At 42.4% G+C, this 15,335-nt stretch overlaps 1 protein-coding gene across 1 annotated transcript in view; it reads right to left on the bottom strand.

The window, feature by feature from the left end:
- The window catches only part of LOC140468936 (WD repeat-containing protein 72-like), a 300,146-nt gene that overhangs the window by 109,643 nt on the left and 175,168 nt on the right, over nt 1–15,335 (bottom strand). Inside the window, exons 16-18 of the mRNA XM_072565060.1 lie at nt 9,637–9,722; nt 7,462–7,556; nt 7,200–7,371 (exon numbers count right to left, since the gene is read on the bottom strand). Of these exons, the coding sequence (XP_072421161.1) occupies nt 7,200–7,371; nt 7,462–7,556; nt 9,637–9,722 (353 nt within the window). The remainder of the gene's footprint in view (nt 1–7,199; nt 7,372–7,461; nt 7,557–9,636; nt 9,723–15,335) is intronic.

Raw genomic sequence — 15,335 nt, 5'->3', positions numbered from 1 at the left:
TGAGCGGTGTCCCGCAGGGTTCAGTGTTGGGGCCACAGCTGTTCACATTATATATTAATGATTTGGATGAGGGAACCGGGGGCATTCTAGCGAAGTTTGCCGATGATACAAAGTTAGGTGGACAGGCAGGTAGTACTGAGGAAGTGGGGAGGCTACAGAAGGATCTAGACAGGTTGGGAGAGTGGTCCAGGAAATGGCTGATGGAATTTAACGTGAGCAAGTGCGAGGTCTTGCACTTTGGCAAAAAGAATAAAAGCATGGACTACTTTCTAAATGGTGAGAAAATTAATAAAGCCAAAAGCACAAAGGGATCTGGGAGTGCTATTCGAGGATTCTCTAAAGGTAAACATGAGGTTGAGTCCGTGATTAAGAAAGCGAATGCAATGTCGTCTCTTATCTCAAGAGGGTTGGAATATAAAAGCAGAGATGTACTACTAAGACTTTATAAAGCTCTGGTTAGGCCCCATTTGGAGTACTGTGTCCAGTTTTGGTCCCCACACCTCAGGAAGGACATACTGGCACTGGAACGTGTCCAGCGGAGATTCACACGGATGATCCCTGGAATGACAGGTCTAGCATATGAGGATACTGGGATTGTATTCGTTGGAGTTTAGAAGATTAAGGGGAGACTTAATAGAGACGTACAAAATAATACATGGCTTGGAAAAGGAAGATGCTAGGAAATTGTTTCCGTTAGACGAGGAGACTAGGACCCGTGGACACAGCCTTAGAATTAGAGGGGGTCATTTCAGAACAGAAATGAGGAGACATTTCTTCAGCCAGAGAGTGGTGGGCCTGTGGAATTCATTGCCACGGAGTGCAGTGGAAGCCGGGACGCTAAATGTCTTCAAGGCCGAGATTGATAGATTCTTGTTGTCTAGAGGAATTAAGGGCTACGGGGAGAACGCTGGTAAGTGGAGCTGAAATGCGCATCAGCCATGATTGAATGGCGGAGTGGACTCGATGGGCCGAATGGCCTTACTTCCACTCCTATGTCTTATGGTCTTAAGTTTTTTTTTAAATACTGGATGCATTGAAGATTAGGAGAAAGTGAGGACTGCAGATGCTGGAGATCAGAGTTGAAAATGTGTTGCTGGAAAAGTGCAGCAGGTCAGGCAGCATCCAAGGAACAGGAGAATCAACATGTCGGGCATGAGCACTTCTTCAGAAACCCTGAAGAAGGGCTCATGCCCGAAACGTCGATTCTCCTGCTCCTTGGATGCTGCCTGACCTGCTGCGCTTTACCAGCAACACATTTTCAGCTCTGCATTGAAGATTATCATACAAAATTCAACAGATTCTTGAAAGGTCCCAAAAGGCGATGAGAAATAAGGAGCTTGGTCCCTCAGGCCTGCTCTGCCATCCAATAGGATCATGACTGATCCGACTTTCTTCATGTCCACTTTCCTGTCCTTTCCCTTTAATCCTTGAATCCCTCAAAATGATCAAGAATTTATATCAGACTACATATATACAAGGACTCTGTCCCCATACCTCTCTGTAGCAAGGAATCCCAAGGACTCTCAACTCTCTGAGAAAAGGTGTCCCTCTTCATCTCAGTCTTAAACTGGTGCCCCTTTATTCTGAGACTATTGACCTCTGGTTCTCCTGTGAGGGGAAAACACCATCTTAGCATTTACGCTGTCAAGCTTCCGAAGGTGCTGATATACTTCAATGAAATCATCTCTCATTTCCTAAATTTCAATAAATGAAGTCCCAGCCTGAGTGTGACAGAGGGCGAGGGCGAGAGAGTGAGAGAGCACAAGAGTGTGTGAGAGTGTGATTGAAAGCGAGTGAGAATGAATGAGAGTGTGTGAGCATGTGTGACAGTGTGTGCGAGTGTGTCAGAGTGTATGCGAGTGTGTGCGAGAGAGTGCGAGTGTATGCGAGAGTGTGCGGGAGAATGCGGGAGAGTGAGGGAGTGAGAGAGTGCGAGAGAGTGTGCGAGAGAGTGTGCGAGAGAGTGGGCGAGAGAGTGGGCGAGAGAGTGGGCGAGAGAGTGGGTGAGAGAGTGGGTGAGAGAGTGGGTGAGAGTGTGAGCGGGTGAGAGAGGGTGAGAGAGTGAGGAGTGTGTGTAACAGTACGTGAGAATGTGTGAGCGTGAGTGAGTGTGTGAGAGTGTGTGAGAGTGTGTGAGAGAGTGTGTGTGAGAGTGTGAGAGAGTGTGAGAGAGTGTGAGATAGTGTGAGATAGTGTGAGAGAGTGCAAGTTGGGAGTGTAAGAGTGAGAGAGTGTGAGACTGCATGAGGAAATGTGAGACAGTGAGTGAGTGTGTGAGAGAGTGTGTGACAGTGTGAGAGAGTGTGAGAGTGTGTGAGAGTGTGTGCGAGTGTGTGAGAGAGTGTGTGTGAGCGTGCCTGAGAGAGTGAGAGTGTGTGTGAGAATGTGTGAATGAGTGAGTGAGAGTGAGAGAGCGTGAAAGAATGAGGAGCGTGTGTGCGAGTGTGTGATAATGTGTGAGAGTGCAAGAGAGTGCGAGAGAGAGTGAGTGAGAGAGAATGAGTGAGAGTGTGTGAGCGTGTGTGAGCCTGTGTGACAGTGTGAGTGTGTGAGAGTGTGAGAGAGAAACTGAGAGAGAATGAGAGAGAATGAGAGAGAATGTGAGAGAGTGTGAGAGAGTGTGAGAGAGTGTGAGAGTGTGTGAGAGTGTGTGAGAGTGTGTGAGAGTGTGTGAGAGTGCAGCGAGATGGGAGTGAGAGAGTGAGAGTGAATGAGAGAGAGTGAGAGAGAGTGCGAGAGTGTATGAGTGTGTGTAAGAGTGTGTAAGAGTGTGTGAGGGAGAGTGAGGGAGAGTGAGAAAGAGAATGTGAGAGAGTGTGAGAGAGAGTGAGAATGAGAGAAAGAGAGCATGAGAGAGTGAGAGAGTGCATGAGAGATAAAGAGCGTGAGAGAGAGAGTGTGAATGTGCAAGATTGTACAAGAGTGTGCAAAATGTGTGAGAGTGAGAGTGTGAGAGAGTAAGGAGCATGTGTGTGTATGACAGAGTGAGACGGTGTGAGAGTGTGTGAGAGTTTGCGTGCTAGGAGTGAGAGAGTGAGAGTGAGTGAGAGAGAGTGAGAGAGTACGAGAGATTACGAGAGCATGAGAGAGTGGGAGAGAGTGGGAGAGAGTGGGAGAGAGTGGGAGAGAGTGGGAGAGAGTGGGAGAGTGTGAGTGTGACAGAGCGTGTGTGAGAGAGAGAGCACATGAGAAAGAGTGAGAGACTGCAAGAGAGTGCGAGAGTGTGGGAGTGTGCGAGAGTGTGGGAGTGTGTGAGTGTGTGGGAGTGTGCGAGAGTGTGGGAGTGTGTGAGTGTGTGGGAGTGTGCGAGAGTGTGGGAGTGTGTGAGTGTGTGGGAGTGTGCGAGAGTGTGGGAGTGTGTGAGTGTGTGAGTGTGTGAGTGTGTGAGTGTGTGAGTGTGTGAGTGTGGGAGTGTGTGAGTGTGCGTGTTGGGAATGAGAGAATGAGAGTGAGTGTGAGAGAGAGTACAAGAGATTGCGAGAGTGTGGGAGAGTGAGAGTGAGGGAGAGTGAGGGAGAGTGAGAGAGAGTGAGGGAGAGTGCGTGTGAGAGATTGCAAGAGTGTGAGAGAGTGGGAGAGTGAGAGAATGTGACAGAGTGCGAGAGTGTGAGAGAGTGTGACAGAGCAAGTATGTAAGAGAGTACAAGAGAGAGAGTGCAAGAGTGCAAGAGTGTGCGAGAGAGTGAGTGTGTGTGTGTGAGAGTGTGAGAGAGAATGAGAGAGGGTGAGAGACAGTGAGAGAGTGAGAGTGTGAAAGAGTGAGAGTGTTGAGTGAAAGCGTGTGAGCGTGTGTGAGAGTATGTGACAGTGTGTGAGAGTGAGAGAGTGAGAGAGTGAGAGAGAGAGAGAGAGTGAGAAAGTGAGAGTGTGAAAGAGTGAGTAGCTTGTATGAGAGTGTGTGACAGAGTGTGAGAGAGTGTGAGAAAGTGAGAGAATAAGAGAGTGATGGATTGTGGGAGAGTGTGAAAGAGTTTGGAGCATGTGTGAAAGTGTGTGTGAGAGTGTGAGAGAGTGAAAGAGTGTGAGAATGTGTCAAAGAGTGTAAGCGTGTGAGTTGGGAGTGAGAGAATGCAAGAGAGTGAGCGCGAAAGTGTGTGAGTGTGTGTGAGAGTGAGAGACTGTGAGAGAAAGTGGGAGTGTGAGAGTGTGTGAAAGAGTGAGAGTGTGAGAGTTTGAGAGTGTGTGTGAGAGTGAGAGAGGGAATGTATGAGTGTGTGAGAGCATAAGAGAGTGTGAAAGCGTGTGAGATTGTGTGAGTGAGTGCGTGAGAGAGCGAAAGTGAGTGAGTGTGTGAGAATGCGTGAGAGAGAGTGCGAGAGAGTGTGAGTGTTTGAGAGAGTGTGTGTATAGAGCAGTGAAGCAATTCCTTTCTATTTTGAATATTGCTTTATTAAACCCTGTCGTCGACGTCACGGCAAAACCCTTGCTGTGGGTTTGCATCAAAAACTGGAATCCACAAAATAGAATTTAAGGAACACCTCTCGGCCTATCTCAGATAGAGACAGAAGTAAAAAGAGGATGTTGTAAATTACACAATGCCTGACTATATCTGGCTTGTGAAGGAAGAAGTGATTATAATTTAAATTCACTTCTCTTGCCCCCTTGTCCATTCAGTAACATTTCCAAGTTTGCAAATGGGTTGTGTAGAGAATGTAAACTTACTTCATGGGGATTCGGAGAGGCTAAGTAAGTGGGAAAAGAATTGGCAGATGAAATGCAATGTGGAGAAATGTGGGGTTGTCCACTTTGGGAGGGACAACAGAAGTGCAGAGAATTTCTTAAATGGTGTGAAGCTCGGAAGTGTTAAACTTCAAAAGGCCTTGGCTGTCCCAGTTCGGGAGTCACTGGAAGTTAACCTACAGGTATAACAATCAACTGAAAAGGCAAATGGTACATTGGCCTTCTGAGAAACAGAACAAAATGTCTTATCACAATTTTATTGAGCCTTGGTGAGACTAAACCTGGAGTACGAAATGCAGTTTTGGTCTCCTTAATAAGGAAAGGTATACCTACCACACAGGGTGTGAGACAAACTTTTCCCTTATTAATTCCTGGGATCGTGGGATCATCCTGTCAGATAAGATTAAACAGACTGGGCCTATATTCGCTGGAGTTTAGAAGATCAAGAGGTGATCTCACTTAAATATCCAGACTTCTTGCAGGGATCAACATCGAAGATAAATCAAAGATTCATTCTCCCTTGGCTGGGAGAAGTAGAACTAGTGGGACAGTTGCAGGAGAATGGCCAGACCACTTAAGACAGACATGAGGAAGAATTTCTTCAATCAGCAGTTGGTGAATCTTTACAAGTGTCCATCTCAGAGAGTGGTGGAGGGTCATTTGTAGGTATGTTTAAGATTCAGTTTACTCAACAGCTTGCAAGGCACAGCAATTCCAATAGCATGGGTTCAATTCCCACACCAGCTGAAATGACCGAAAGGAACTCTCCTCCTGAACCTCTCCCATCACCTGAGGAGTGGTGATCCTCCACCAGGCATCTCCCTCGAATGAAAGAGCAGTCCTGTAGTCTAGTAGGATTATGGCAACTTTATTTTTGTATGCAAGACTGAAATGGATAGATGTCCACAAATTAAATCATCAAGGGGTGCAAAAATAGTGCAAAAAAAGTTGATGTAGAAGGTCATCCATGATCTCACTGAATGACAGAATGGGCCCAAAGGGCTGAATGGCCTACTCCAGCTCCTACTTCCTATGTTCTTGTTATTCAACGTAGCTACGGTGCAGTTATGTTCTGCTGAAATTATTAGGTATGACTGAACAGTGGCTCTAGGTTGGGTAGAGTGCAGTTTGCATCAGAATTCAGTTAACGGGTACCACAATAACATGCATTGCAACTTATCTCACAAAGCATTGGGCTGGAGAGGAAATATAACAATGGGAGGACATTAAGGAGGAAACCTATAACCCTGACATGCCACAACCTGACAAGTGAAACCTACCAGGCTGGAGATTGGCAGTGACCCTAAAATCCCATTGGCAGTGGGAAGTAGCCCTTCATGGGGCCATCTCAGTGTCTCAATTGGCATTTGGGTAGGATAACCTTCCAATGCCTCCCTTGCTGCTGGTAAAACTACAACTGAGTATAGGCCGATGCCAGGTGCAGCAGTTGGCATGATGCCAAATTTAATGGCCAATGACCCCCATTCTGCCTGGTTACCAACCCATACCCAAGGGGGCTGCAAAATTCAGTCTTTTAACTGAAAATGAACTCTTATAACTGTTACACTGTTAAATTTGTAATTCACTGGGAACCAGGAATTATACACAAGGGAGGCACAGGTGAAACTCAGAATGGGAACGCTTTATTTTATGCTAACAGCTCGACTGCCAACCCTAGACTCAGCCTCACCTCCATACCTTGTGAGTCACTGGAACAGCTCTCTTAAATGGGCAGTGCCCCAATGATAGACATAACATATACCATCAAGCAAAAATAAGTAACTGTTTGGAACAATACATTTCCTTTGTCTTAGGAGGGTAATATGCACAAATGCAGACTTATTAAAAAATTCAGTTGTCTTCAAGAATGAGTTTTCTTAAGAAATCAGTCTTTTCCTTTAGATTTTCCAACCAGCTACCCATTCTCTAATTCTCTGTAGATTATACATTCTGATCGTTTTACCAAATTGATGATAAAGACAGGGTGAATTGGTGACTATGAACATCCCAATGGAGCAGAAAGATTATAAAGAGAAATGCTCCTGGGTTAAAATTTGAATTGGGATATCTTTTGAAGGTGTGGGACCATGCTGAATGCACAATTATCTTTCTCCTTTTCTGTTTTTAGAACGCAGGTGATGTTCTGCATTGTAAGTTCGTCAAGTTTTTGAAAGTACAACAAAAGGTTATTGAGAAGGGTTACAAGTACCAGCACTTCCCTGCTACTAGCAAATGAGATCTGTCATTCCAACCTTCTCGCTTTCATGAACCATAGTAACCACCATGAGGGATATTCAAAACAGGACGACCCACATTGAATAAATCACTTCGGCCTTCTCATGTACTATTCTGTCCAGCAGCATAAGATGGCTGAAGAATCATGAGGGCTGGAGGAAATTCAATATCTAAATGTTTAAATAAAGGCATCCACAAATGTTATGTAAATATTAAAAAGTGAAAATACAATGAAGAATTACAATAACTACCAAAAAATTCAAACTTTGTACATTTCCACTTACAAAGCATTGTTGTGCTTGGATTTTGTTGTGTTTCTTGTATTTGTTCACTCTGGGACTCGCTGCTGCCATTTTGCACTCCAGTCAATGCTTGGTTACAGATTGGTTTCTTTCTCAAAGATCTGAAAACCCTCTGAACTTCTGAGAGCAGCATGGCTTGTACTGCTTCCAACAGCTGTCAAAAATGTTTAACCAGAAATGCACATTAATACGTGTCTAAATACAATCAGTGAATTCACTTTCATTATTGACTGCAAGAGCTTACCTCCACTGACTGCACTTGCCAACTAGCGATCAGGCTTGTAAGGGTGTCGAAACTTTTTTCCTTACTTAAACCCCAGGGTAGAGAAAAGGTTCGGTCTATGGAAGGGAAAATGGTGTTTCAGTTTTGAGAAATAATTTGAATTATTATACAGATAGCACCATATTGATATATTTGTTTCTGTACTGTTGTAAATCGCAACACTTTCAACAATACCCTAACAAAGTCCTGAGGATCTGCCCTAACTCTGAGCTTCCAATAACCACTGTTATCTTTCTTTGTGCTAGCTATGACACCAGCCAGTAGAAACAGTGAGGCACCCCCTACTGAATGCTGCCTTCAATTTGGCTAGAGCTCCTTGAATCCATACTTGGGCAAATACTGCTTTGATATCAAGGACTTTCAGCATCACATCATCACCAGAATTCAGATCTTTTGTCCGCATTTGGACCAAGGCAGTAGTGATGTCTGTAGCTGCAGTGCCCAGGTCTAACCCAAACTCAGCACTGATTAACAGCTTCAGTATTTCTGTATGAGTGGCTTGACAGCACTGTTGTTGGCACTTTCCTTACCTGTGTTGATATTTGAGACTATACTGATTGAGGGCAAAAGTGAGGACTGTAGATGCAAATCGATGTTTCGGGCAGGAGCCCTTCATCCTGCGCCTCGGATGTTGCTGGGCTTTTCCAACACCACTCTAATCTAGACTGATGGAGTAGAAACAGCTGGACAATTGTCCCATTTATTTTGGACTGGCAATATCTGAGCAATTCTCGTATTGGCAGTGGTTGTAGCTCACTCTAGGATCAGCCTCAGCTCCATGCCATGTGAGGTACCTGAACAGCTCTCTTAAAGGGGCAGTGCCCCAAAGATAGACATAACATATACAATCAAGCAAAAATAAGCAATTGTTTGGAACAATATATTTCCGTAGTCTCGGGGGGGTAATGTGCACAAATGCAGACCCATTATAAAAAAAACTGTAGTTGCCTCCAAGAATGAGCTTTCTTAAGAAATCAGTCTTTTCCTTTAGGTTTTCCAACCAGCTACCCATTCTCTAATTCTCTGTAGACTATACATTCCGATGGTTTTACCAAATTGATGATAAAGACAGGATGAATTGGTGACTGTGAACATCCCAATGGAGCAGAAAGATTATAGCAATTTGGCTAGGGCCACTATCTCACGAGCACTAGGTCCAACTAGGTTAATTAAGATGTTGCTCAGAGCTTTTATAGTATCTAATGCTTTCAACCATTTCTCATTAACATAAATGTAGAACAAATCAAATTTGTTTGGTGGCTGTACATCAGGAACAAGCCAAAATGGATCACCCACTTGGCACTTTTTGCTGAAGGTGATTGCAAGTGCTTTGACCTTTGCACTGATACACTGGCTCCCCCATCATTGGGGATGCAGATGTTTGTGGAGCCTCCTCCCCCTGTTTGGACACATCACGGCTTTGTATGGCAACTTCTCTGGCCAAGACCATAACGAACACCAGAGAGTTATGAACACAGCCCAGTCCATCACGCAAGCCAACCTTCCATCCATTGACTACATCCTTGGAAAGACAGCCAATCTTATCAAAGACCCCTCCCACTCCAGTTATAATCTCTTCGAAACTCTTCCGTCAGGCAGAAGATTAAACATGCATAACAACATGTTCAAGAATAGCTTTTTCCCTTGCTTTTATTAGACTTCTGAATGGACCGTTCAAATTTCAAATCTAATATTGATCTTGCTTTTTGTGTATCTTCTTTGCAGCTGTAACTGTGTATTCCTTGCTATATTCTATTAGCCTATGATCTTTGTATGGTATGATCTGCCTGTACTGCGTACAAAACAAAACGTTTCACTGTACCTAGGTACATGTGACAATAATAAAACAAAACTTGTTGTTTAATAGCCCATTCACAACTAGATGCAGCAGGACTTCCACATGATCTGTTAATTGTGAGCTCTGACAGCAAAAGTAAAGATGAACATTTTTTTGAATTAGGAAGGGAAAGTTTTAAAAATGTGGTAAAAGTATTGATGCTTTTATTGTTTGACTACAAAAAACAAAGAGGAGATGAACATCTTTTGGATCTTATTCCAACAAGTGCAACCTTTTATTCAGAAGCCGGACCATTGTCCTTGAAAGTTCCTGTTTCTTTTCTGTGGGTCAATACTTACTTTGTTTCCCTTCTGCAGAAAATGATGGGATTGATGAGTGGAAGGCATCCCCTCCTTTACCTCGTAGGCATTCTGTCTTCTGCTGCCTGTGGAGAAGGAACAACATTGCTGGTAACCAAAGGGTGGGTCAGATCCAAATAGAGTCATAGAGATGTACTGCACGGAAATAGACATGTCCAACCTGTCCATGATGATCAGATATCCCAACCCAATCTAATCCCACCTGCCAGCATCTGGCCCATATCCCTCCAAACCCTTCCCATTCATATACCCATCCAAATGCCTTTTAAATGTTGCAATTGTATCAGCATCCACCACATCCTCTGGCAGCTCATTCCATACCTGTACCACCCTCTGCATGAAAAAGTTGCCCCGTAGGTCTCTTTTATATCTTTCCCCTCTCACCCTAAACCTATGCCCTCTAGTTCTGGACTCCCTGATCTCAGGGAAAAGACTTTGCCTATTTGCCCTATCCATGCCACTCAATTTTGTAAACCTCTATAAAGGTCACCCCTGAGCCTCCAACGCTCCAGGGAAAACAGCCCCAGCCTGTTCAGCATCTCTCTGTAGCTCAAATCTTCCAACCCTTGCAACATCCGTGTAAATCTTTTCTGAACCCTGTCAAGTTTCACAACATCTTTCCGATAGGAAGGAGACCAGAATTGCACGCAATATCCCAACATACTTCGCGTTTTGAGGACTATTAACACCTAAGAAATAATTTTATATTTCAATCTAAATAAAATCCCCAGTTTGCATTTTGAGACCATTTTATTCAATGATAAACGAAAAAAGGGAATTCAGCACACAGCTACAATGCTGCATTCTGTGCAAGTTCACGTACATCCTCCCTCACCCAGGACTGATCATTGCAGCCACAGCACTCATGATATAAACCAACTTCACAGTATTCAGCTCACTCAAGCAGACAACCCAGTAATACGTTGGTTTGAATGGAATATTTTCAATCGTTCACAAATGTTTTGTATTTCAAGAATAAATATGCGAAGTATTCCACATTCCAGCATGAACAACTGAACAAGTAGCTTTTGCTTTGACTGAAGTGTCAGCAGCTGACCTGAGGAAGTGCAGTTTATTTTGAGACATTTATCCAAAGGCATAGCACTTTGGAAGTGGGTGGGGAAATGGAGTGGTGAAAAGTTATTGCCGTTAGGAGGCAGCACGGTCTATTTTCTGAATGTGATAGGTTAGAATTGAAACCCTTGCCCTGAAATAGAACCCTCCCGCCCTAATACACAACGTGTTTTCAGCGGACAAAGTCACATCAACACACTGCGCTATCATTTTGAATTGCTGTTCACGTGCTCTCTGTTTGGTGTCAGCAGGAGCATTAGATGCAAATACCACACAGTGAAAAAGTTACAAGAAAATTCTTAGTTCCCCATGCTAGCACTGTATGCTAGTTGCATTGGTACAGACTACTGATTTTTGTGTGTATATGTGTGTGTGTACAGCTTGAAAGTGACAATCTCTGAAGAGGAGTAAATACTGGTTCATTGTTGCATGAGACATATGGGTTAACTGGACAGATTAATTGGGCAATTTATCCATAATGATCTAGTTTAAGTAGGCAAGAAAATAATTTTTTCTAAGCCAGCTCTGAGTTTCTGAATGTTGCCAAATAGAGAAAATGTAAATGCAAATGTTCCCTGAGCATGAAGTGCAGTGAAAAGGGAAATTAATTATAGTAGAATTCATGATTGCACTACAACTGTTGTACTCAAAATGAAAGTGTTCCCATACTTGGCCTTTTTCATAATTTAGTACTGGATCATTAACAAGTCTCAAATCAATTCAATATATTAAATACAAAATGATCACACAACAGAACAGCTGTGTGACTATGTGCGAATACAATATTTATCATCAATTAATTACATGCGCTCAGAAGTTTTTAAATTTTATAAAATTGTTTATAAAGTGACCTGAGAGATTTGAAAAATGAGTTTTGAAAGAGCCACAGCCAATAAACGTTAAACCTAAAAGAACTGTGGATGCTGTAAATTAGAAACAAAGCAGGAATTGCTGGAGAAGCTGAGCAGGTCTGGCAGCATCTGTGGAGAGAAATCTGAGTTAATGTTTCAGGTTGAGTTTTGAGGAAGGGTCACTGGACCTGAAATGTTAACTCCAATTTCTCTCCACACCTGCTGAGCTTTTCCAGCAATTTCTGTTTTTGTTTCCAATAAAAATTAACTTGAATATCCTACTGTAAACTTCCACAATTTTGCGTTATTATTACAAACAATACTTGTGAAGTAACCGATTATATCTATTTCCCTTTTAACAAAGTTGCAGCACAATGTTGGAAATATACAGCAGACTCGTGAACATCTGGATGCACCAAACACAATCTATTCTCGGAGAAGTTTGAGATGCTCCCCCTCAAAACGATGATAATTTTAACAAGCATGGCAGGTAGATGGGCTTGATGCTTTAACATTTAGTCATATAATTAAAGAAATAATGCCTGGTGTGAAGAGATATTAATTTAGAAATAAAAACACCTAGCCAATACAGGTAGCAAATTGATATTTCCAATAATCTTGTCGATGCATTATATTATCAGGTGCCAAGTACAAAAATAACCAGCAAAGGAACATAAACACAGGACCTGGTGTTGTTAATGGAATATTTACTGACAAGAAGCACTGAATTTTTCAATGTCTCTCAAAAATTGATTTGCCACATCAACAGCTTTACACATTGCTATCAAATACAGAGGCACTGTTTATTTTCAGATTATCCAACACAGCCTTAGAGCTTTGAGTCCATCAGATAGTAAACACTGCGGAATCCTTAAGGTGGTTTTCAATAAGACAGCTGCCTGGTTTGTTAGTTTAAGCTCAGCCCTTTAAAAGCAGCATTCGACTAAATATTCAATTCCTCTCTAATATTATGATTTAAGATAATTTTGTTGCAAATAAACCATTTGTCTAAAAGTTCGAAATGTTTATAAAGCTTCTGGCCTCCACTTAACACATATAGATTTACTGCCATGGTTGGAGAACGGTGATTATTTATTGTCCTGGGAACTGATTATACACAGAAGTTACTATTTTGCCTAATTTGAGTATAACCCACATCCGTAACTTTAATATTATTCAGCATTTTAAATGATTGATCTTGAAATCACATTTTTGTTATCAGATTAACTATTAACATGATTATATCCATGAACATGTTGAGTTAGTAGATCTCAACAGTGGCTTGCAGTAGGAACGGACCAGGTTTGGAACGCCGTTCTCTTTCCTAGACACTGCCCACTGACATTGATTGTAAAGCACACAGGGAGATTACAAACAAGTTTGACCCTGCCAGTGAAGCCTGTCTCCATGATCCAATAGTGTGCTGACATCTACTACTAAGCATCACATTGGAACAAAATGAGACGTGGTAGGGTGATGAAGGATTCAGTGAGGAGCCATCATATTGAGAAGGGCAGAGGAGAGATCTGTGCCGTATTTAATTGCTCTGTGTTTGATTCTGCGAAACAGTTTACTATTGACGCTCACTTTGCTTGTTTGATTGATTCAGCTCAGATGAAGACTCAGAAAAATAAACCAATTGTCGAAAGACCTGGAAGCCTGTCATAGAAGTGTGGCATAAACCATTTTAAAGCACTGTAAACTAAACCTGTTACACACATAGATGCGGAATAATCAACATGACAAATGATTGCTAGATACAATGTCTAATCTGTAATAATTTGTCAAACATGGTATCTGAGTACTCAAGCATACTAAAGTAATTCTAAGTTTACAGTATTATAGCATTTGAGTTACATGGTTAGTATGTGAAGTTAATGCTCATGAATATATTTCACCAATAGAATGTGGGTGAGTGTATGCAATAAATGATTGAAACTATGTCCCATCTCGAGTAAAGACTACGTAAATACATATAAGCAAAAATCAACACCATTCTCTGTCATCGCATATGCCTCCCCCAAACAAAAATAAAGGTTGTATCAAAATTAAACCTCAAACTAGTCAAGCAACTCTGCCACTCAAGAGAATTTTACAAGTAAATGTATCATTTATGCATTGATTTAACAGAAGACCATAAACCCCTTTCTTACTGTAAATGAGTTAACTTTTCTGTTTAAATATGGTAACAAAATGGTCCGTAAGTGTGTTAAACCACAATGCAATTCCACTTCAATTAAGTTTGGGGGAATAGTAGAGGTTAGCCAAAAGTTGAACAGCAGCATTGTGAAGACACATACGTTGTCTGTTGAAGAAGAATCAAAGAGTGAGGAGGATGTCAAGCAATGAACAGAAACGGAGCAGGCCATGCAGAAAGTAACATAGATTCTGCAAACTTATCCCAAGGCCAGCCTATACCTCCTCACGTTTCTTGTAACCAGCCTTGCCACTGATAACATTTGCATATTAGATAAACAAAGACTTTTTTTTGAAAATGTATTATTATTGAAAACAATGCCAAATGTGCATTTAACGTGATGTGATAACTGTGCTTGCTCCTTGTCATATGCGTATTCATGGTTTGTAGTTTGTGGAGCTTTGTTTTTATTTATTCACTCATGGGCAGAGGGCATTGCTGACTAGGCCAACATTTATTGCCCATCCCTAATTGCCCAGAGAGCAGTAAAGAGTCAAGCACATTGCTGTGGGTCTGGATTCACATGTAGATCAGACCAGGGTTGGATTGTAGTTGCCTTCCCTAAAGGACATTAGTGAACCAGATGGGTTTTTCCAACAATTGGAAATGGATTCCAACAATTGGCCATGGTTATTGTTAAAGACTCTTAATTCCAGATTTTTATTGAATTCAAATTCCACCATCTGCCATGGGGGGATTCAAACCCAGGTCTCCAGGTCATTACCCATGTCTCTGGATTAGCAGCCCAGTAATAATACCACTGGGCCATCATCTCCCCATTCCTACAATAATATTCCTATTTGAGATGGTCCTGAAAGATGTGATAAGAAGGTTTCCACATTGTTAGAGCATGTAATCTAACACATGTATAAGCCTCCATGTGTTGAGTTCTGCATCTACATGTCCTACTGCATTCATAGGATCACCTTGAGTTTACTACACCCACAATGCTTCGGCCTGCTGTATATTAGGGGCACCTAGAAGGTTGAGTGCCACCTTGTTGTCCCTGTACATTTCCCCACATGCTACAGGTGGAGGCTGGGTGGAGGTTGATGTCACTCAGTGTTCAGTGTGAACTGTTGCACTGACACATCTGAATCCCTGGCTCCTGCCTCACTGAAGTCTGAGCTGAAGCAGGCTAAACCAATGATTTCAGTTGCAGTGCTTGGAACAAAATATCTGACAAGGGAGGCAATGCTCTAGTGGTATTATTGCTAGACTATTAATCCAGAAAACTTAGCCAATGTTCATGAACAAAACCATTTTCAACTGTTGTAAAATCCATCTGGCTCACTAATGTCCTTCAACAAAGGAAATCTGCCATCTTTATCTGGTCTGGCCTACATGTGAATCCAGACCTACAGTGGGTGACTCTCAGCTGCCCTCTGAAATGACTTGGCAAGCCATTCAGTTCCAGGGCAGCTAGCAACAGGCAAGAACCAGCTGACGACGTACAAATCTCACGAACGAACAAAAAAAAAAGCTGTCCAATGGAAAAAAAACACCTTTAGAGAATTAATACCTGAATGTTCCTAATACTGAAGAAAGTTCAGTGG

Source organism: Chiloscyllium punctatum, chromosome 48, assembly GCF_047496795.1.
Source record: "Chiloscyllium punctatum isolate Juve2018m chromosome 48, sChiPun1.3, whole genome shotgun sequence".
Taxonomy (NCBI): Eukaryota; Metazoa; Chordata; class Chondrichthyes; order Orectolobiformes; family Hemiscylliidae; genus Chiloscyllium; species Chiloscyllium punctatum.
This window is presented reverse-complemented; position numbering and strand designations above follow the sequence as displayed.